The sequence below is a fragment of the Cyprinodon tularosa genome, unplaced genomic scaffold (assembly GCF_016077235.1).
Source record: "Cyprinodon tularosa strain WSP-4 unplaced genomic scaffold, ASM1607723v1 ctg854, whole genome shotgun sequence".
Lineage (NCBI taxonomy): Eukaryota > Metazoa > Chordata > Actinopteri > Cyprinodontiformes > Cyprinodontidae > Cyprinodon > Cyprinodon tularosa.
Genome location: NW_024039623.1, coordinates 174,026 through 180,006, shown reverse-complemented (window position 1 = coordinate 180,006; position 5,981 = coordinate 174,026). Strand labels below are relative to the sequence as shown.

At 35.7% G+C, this 5,981-nt stretch overlaps 1 protein-coding gene across 1 annotated transcript; it reads left to right on the top strand.

The window, feature by feature from the left end:
- Positions 1–226: 226 nt before the first annotated feature.
- LOC119775189 (C-reactive protein-like) lies at positions 227–4,988 on the top strand. Its single transcript, XM_038273078.1, has 6 exons — positions 227–570; positions 1,441–1,648; positions 1,775–1,829; positions 2,189–2,291; positions 2,385–2,682; positions 4,532–4,988. Exons 3-6 carry the CDS (start codon positions 1,775–1,777, stop codon positions 4,748–4,750), a joined length of 675 nt encoding a protein of 224 aa, XP_038129006.1. The 5' UTR covers positions 227–570; positions 1,441–1,648; the 3' UTR covers positions 4,751–4,988.
- Positions 4,989–5,981: the final 993 nt, after the last annotated feature.

The following is a 5,981-nucleotide window of genomic DNA, read 5'->3' as shown; positions in this document are numbered from 1 at the left end:
CAATAAGATAAAAAGGACTCTATGAGGCATAATATTGTGCTACTCGGTGCATCATTGGTTGACAGGCAAGGAGTGCTTGTGAGACTTAAGTGACTGTCCCTGACCGAAATTGCGTCATACAAAAATGTGGACACGTTTGTCTTGTAGGTAAGAAAATTATGTAAAGAAGCATACCAAACATTGCAGGCAAACAACAGAGGAAATAAGTATTAGGAAGTAAATATTATCAAGATGCTAAGCATTAGCTATGACCAGCTTATTTTTCTGATGTCAACAACGAGACGTTATGGCTGATTTTCTCATCAGGGAATGTTTTTATTACGAATATGCTGGATTACTTTTAATCTGTGGACCCTTATGGACGAATGGAATATAAGCAATTAAAGATTGGATTTTCTAAAACGGCTTCTGGACGGCTTCAAAGTTATGTTGTTGTGGCTGCTTGTCATGTTTACATTTTGACATGCTGCAGTATCTGTGTTAAATGTGCCTTGGTTCTCGCTGTGTCCATAAAATGAACTTGATGGTTGAATTGTAGAGAATCTAAGCTTTCCAATGATGTCTAGCATGGTAAGAAAAAAAAAATTACCGTTGTAATTTTCATGCATTCTGAGTTATTAGCTGTAAACTCTATTAAATGGGTCGCCAGCTTTAGTATAATTTATTTTCAAATGTAGAATAACACTGGTATTTAAAGAAAAAACAAAATATACAGGAGTGGGGCTCGGATGGGATTCTGTTGTTCAGGACAACATCTCTTTGGTAGAAACTCTTTGAAGGTGAAACAACCTCTTTCTCATAACATGACTTGCTAAAATAGATTTTAGATAAATAACAACACATTGCGGATAGCTTGTAGTTTCCATGAGCAGTCATTGTCTTGCTAAGAAACAGCAGTATAATCAAGCTAAGGTAGGAAAATTCAGATTCACTTATTTGCATTTCCTGAGGAAAATTTGTTACAGGTAAAGTGAAAAACACTGTTGGAGATTTATATATAATAATAGTACAGTACAATGCAAGTCATTCAATGAAATCTGCTAATATCTTTAGAATTTTTTAACATCATTACACAATTCAGAGGTTATCCTCCATTTCTGATACTACTTTAAAAAACTGTTGTTATGCAAATTTTGTTTTTAAAATTCATTGGCAAACAGAGGGCAAGTGAAGTCTAAACAATTGGCATTCATTATTTGCTTGTTTCTGCAAAAAAAATGTACATAGCAATTTTGTTTGCCAAAGTAAAAAAGGAATATAAATTAATAGCTATTTAATTGTCTACAATTTCAGCAATTAACACAATTCTCAGAGAATTTAGACCAAACATTGTGTTTCATTAGTTATGTTTTCTGAGAAAGGTAAAGCCTGCTTTCAACATTTGTACTTTGGGATTAAAAAATGAGTGAAGTGCTGTATCTTATTACCACATTTTTACAGATTTCCTGGATAAGCAAGAATTGTTTCAACATCAGCATGGTAAGCCCATAAGCTGTTTCTAATAAACATGGGTCGAAGAGCATTGCCTTGGACAAAAGAAGAACTGGTTTAAGGAAGTTCAGACTGAAACACTTGGGTGGGGAGTAGAAACACTAACTCTGTTCCTTAGTCGCTTGGTTACACACAAAATCTTCACACAGATTTCAAGGTAAGATCTTACATTCATCAACGCATTCACTCCTGTTGGTCATTACAGAAATCCAAGAAAACTTGAACTTATAGGTTTACCCTACAACTAAAACTTCTCTTTACTATATATTTTATTTTTTATTAGATGAAAGCACTGCTTCTACTTGTGATGATGACAACTTGTGCTGCCATAACACAAGGTATCTATTCAATTACTCCATGCAAATGTTAAGCTTAATCTACAGTAATTCTAACAAAAAGGGAATTTAATTATGTTATATTTAAGAATGAAGAAAATGCTACTTTTGCTCCAAGCTGTCCTTCGTATTATTTCTTCATGCATAAGACTGCGTAATGCATACAGGAAGACAGTATCTGTCCTATGCATTACATGTAAAATTTGCTTTGAAATTTTAATAGTTTTAATTTTGGATAGCCAGCGGACGGACGGACGGACGGACGGACGGATTGATGGATGGATGGTGTAGTGACATGAAACATTTTAACAGTTCTTCCAGTTTCTCGTTACTTATAAGAAATATATGTTAAATGTTTACAGATCTTTCTGGGAAGATGTTTACCTTCCCACTTGAAAGCAACAGAGCTCGTGTGATGTTTAATACAACAAAAACAGATTTTAATGCCGTAACTGTTTGCCACAGGTACTGTGATTTTTAATAAACTACAAAAACAATCTTTCATGTGTATTTGTAAGATTTGCTGGACAATGCATAGTATTTTTGTCATTGTAACAGATCCTTTACGGACCTCAAAAGAGACCACATCCTATTCTCTTTAGCCACACCCACTCATTCCAATGACTTCCTGATTTTCTGGGATAACACCAATAAAGAAATGGAGACACACATCAAGAACAAAAAAGCAGAATTCGGAGGGCGTGACTACAAGCCAAACATGTGGCACTCTGTCTGCACCACATGGGAAGCTTCATCTGGCCTGGTGCAGCTATGGTTTGATGGACAGCCCTCTGTTAGGAAATTTACAAGCTCGGGATTTAACATCAGGGGACCTGTCATAATTATGATAGGCCAGGTGAAGTTTTTTTTCTCTTTTTATTAACAATGAAAAAAATTACTTCCCAATACCACCAAGATGATCAAGTTCACTTTCACACTCTGAAGTAGGGTCATTTAATTGTAGCGCCTCCACACAATGCATGTACAGAGGCCAGAGGCCTTATTAAACTTTTCCCATGTTGAAAAACATACTTTAAAAGAAAAAAGAGCCAAAACCAGACTTAATACCACCCTCACAAGCATACATAAAAAAGGCAGATTGTTTGCAAACCCCATTTTTTTCTGTCATTGAGATAGGTAGGTATGTATGGGGCTGTTGTTTTTAGTGCACTCATTCTCTAAGGATTTTTCCAGAGCTTTTACATGTTGTTAAAACAAATAAGAAAACATAACATCACACAATTACTCCACTGCTAATTTAATACAAGGAAATTTTCCTTGTATTGTCATTGCAACATTTTCTGTGTTGTTTCCTTAGGAAACATTTACATCATATTAAAATAGAAGAACTGGGAGTGTTCTATCTACTGAGCAGTAATCTGTCTACCTTTTCATCTGGGCCTTTATCCAAAAATAAGCAGTATGTAATTAAATATTTGCTTTGGATATAATTTAGAGATTTATTTTGGTAGAAATTAAAGAAGGTTTTGTATCACCTCTTATGAGCTTGAAGACATAAAATCTTGATAGTTAGACAAAAGGATTTTTACGCTTGGCAGAGGATGATCACCCACATATAGTTTAGTGTTGGACTAGTTGTTCGAGCAGTGTGCTTGTGCTCTGCAGAGATTGCAAGTACCCATTGTGATCCCCACAGCCTGCACTCTGGGTTCTTGGGCAAAACCCTTAACTAAATAATTTAGTCATAGTTGATGAAAATAACACTGTTGGGCTGAAGTTTCTTAACCGATTCAGTCCCATTTAGATTAAGAGAGGTGTTTGTTGTTTTTTTTTTGCCTTTCAGATTGACGTTTGTGTGCACACTCAGACTTGGATCTTTGGAGTAAAATCCTCCTCTTTCCACATGTGTGCAGCATCAGCGTGACGTTTCTCACTCTTTACTATCCTTCATCTACTGGGTGCTTGTTGTCAGTGGAGTAGGTGACTTTAAATTTAATGTGTGGATGAACAGGTCATCCTTTCCTCTTCATGTAGCTAAGGAGCATTAGCATAAGGTACCACTGAGCCCTTAACTTATTTATATGACCACAAAAAACAAAACAATGAAGGTCCACAGTGGAAAAAAAAATCTACAGAGATGACTTAAGAACAACTGAAAAATGAATACAAGGAACAAGCACAGAGAGTAGCTAAAGCGGAGGATGAGCGGACAGCTACGGATTGGTTTATAACAGGCAGCTTCTTCTTATACTACTAGCGCATGTCTGTAAAAACTAGACAGTTCTGCTGATGCTCAAATGATTTAATCTGATCAATTGCTTGTAATGTACACACTAGCACAACATGATTAGATCATTGTTTACTGTATCCATGTAAACAGAGATTTTGAACTTCTAATCCACTAATATTTAGATCTGATTTTGAACATGTTAACATAGCCCAACTGACCCCTAGTCTCTCCTACTCTACCAGTCAGGCAGGTCCGATGGTCGTTTAATCACACTGAAATCGTATGTGTTTGCATATGGTGTCACATGATTTTAATTTTTTCTGATTTTTTTCTTATTTTAAGTGAGTTTTATACCTTTCATTTTTGACTCAATAACTATATAAGTGTGAATTAAGAAATAATTTTCACTTCCTCTTTTTAATGTGTGTTATTGTCACATCAAATATTTAATTCAAGTAACCAATGCCTTTTTCATTATTGATTATTATGCACTGACACTCTGTATTACCAACAGGAGCAGGACAGTCATGGTGGTGGTTTTGACAGCAAGCAGTCTTTCGTTGGCATGATGTCTGATGTCTACATGTGGGACTACGTCCTCTCTTCCTGTGAGATTCAGAATTATGTGGATGATCGAAACTTCACACCGGGAAATGTGCTGAACTGGAGGGCACTGGATTATCAGATTATTGACAAAGTGTTCCTAGAAAATAAAATAACTGTTTGTTACTAGCTTGTTAAAACAAACATATCAACAAAAATACAATTAATATTCAGTCACTAATATTAATCTATAATGTTTTGATTATTTCTTTTTGATTGCTTTGAGTTCAAACTGAACTTTCTATTTTGCCAAATAACAGTCAATAAAAAAGTAACACACTTAAAATTATTTGCATAAGGAAAAAATGTAACTTCTTTGTGTAAACATTATTCATTTTTCATATAATTAAAGATTTGTTTTCTCTTTGTCTATTTGTGACTATGATTTATACTAATGATCTATAAATCCAATTGTTATCGTGACTCAGACTGAAGACTATCACAGTATTGCAAATAGTCTTCTTAAAGAAGTTCGGTTTTTTACACTTTAAGCCCATTTTCTGTAGTGTCCAGGATGAAATCGAATGATCGACACCAAAATTTTGACAATTGCTCCTGTCTCTGCTTTTTGGCTCATTTAGAATCAACCCCTGGCTGCTTTAGAATGGCTAGCATAGAGCATGTCCGATAATGTCCTTAAAACAACCTTAAACGTTCTTTTTTTAAAATATGCTACTCACCGTGTCGTCAGCGCTGTTCAATGACGTTCCAAAAAAAGTTTCGTGAAGAAAAAACGTTCCTGTAGTGTTTTATTTAGCATTTTGTAAATCCCATTGAGTTCTGTAGGAATAGTCAATATTCCGCTGCCACCGGAAACGGAAATGGGGCCTGCTTACACAGTTGTAGTCTTTTCGCTTCACTCTGTGTACTCCGACGTCGAGAATCAAGAATCCACCTTTCGTATTCCATTTTCAGAGTTTTTTAAAGTGTTTAACAGAGACGTTAGCACCTCGACGTCGGAGTACACAGAGTGAAGCGAAAAGACTACAACTGTGTAAACAGGCCCCATTTCCGTTTCCGGTGGCAGCGGAATATTGACTATTCCTACAGAACTCAATGGGATTTACAAAATGCTAAATAAAACACTACAGGAACGTTTTTTCTTTACGAAACTTTTTTTGGAACGTCATTGAACAGCGCTGACGACACGGTGAGTAGCATATTTTAAAAAAAGAACGTTTAAGGTTGTTTTAAGGACATTATCGGACATGCTCTATGCTAGCCATTCTAAAGCAGCCAGGGGTTGATTCTAAATGAGCCAAAAAGCAGAGACAGGAGCAATTGTCAAAATTTTGGTGTCCTTCATTCGATTTCATCCTGGACACTACAGAAAATGGGCTTAAAGTGTAAAAAACCGAACT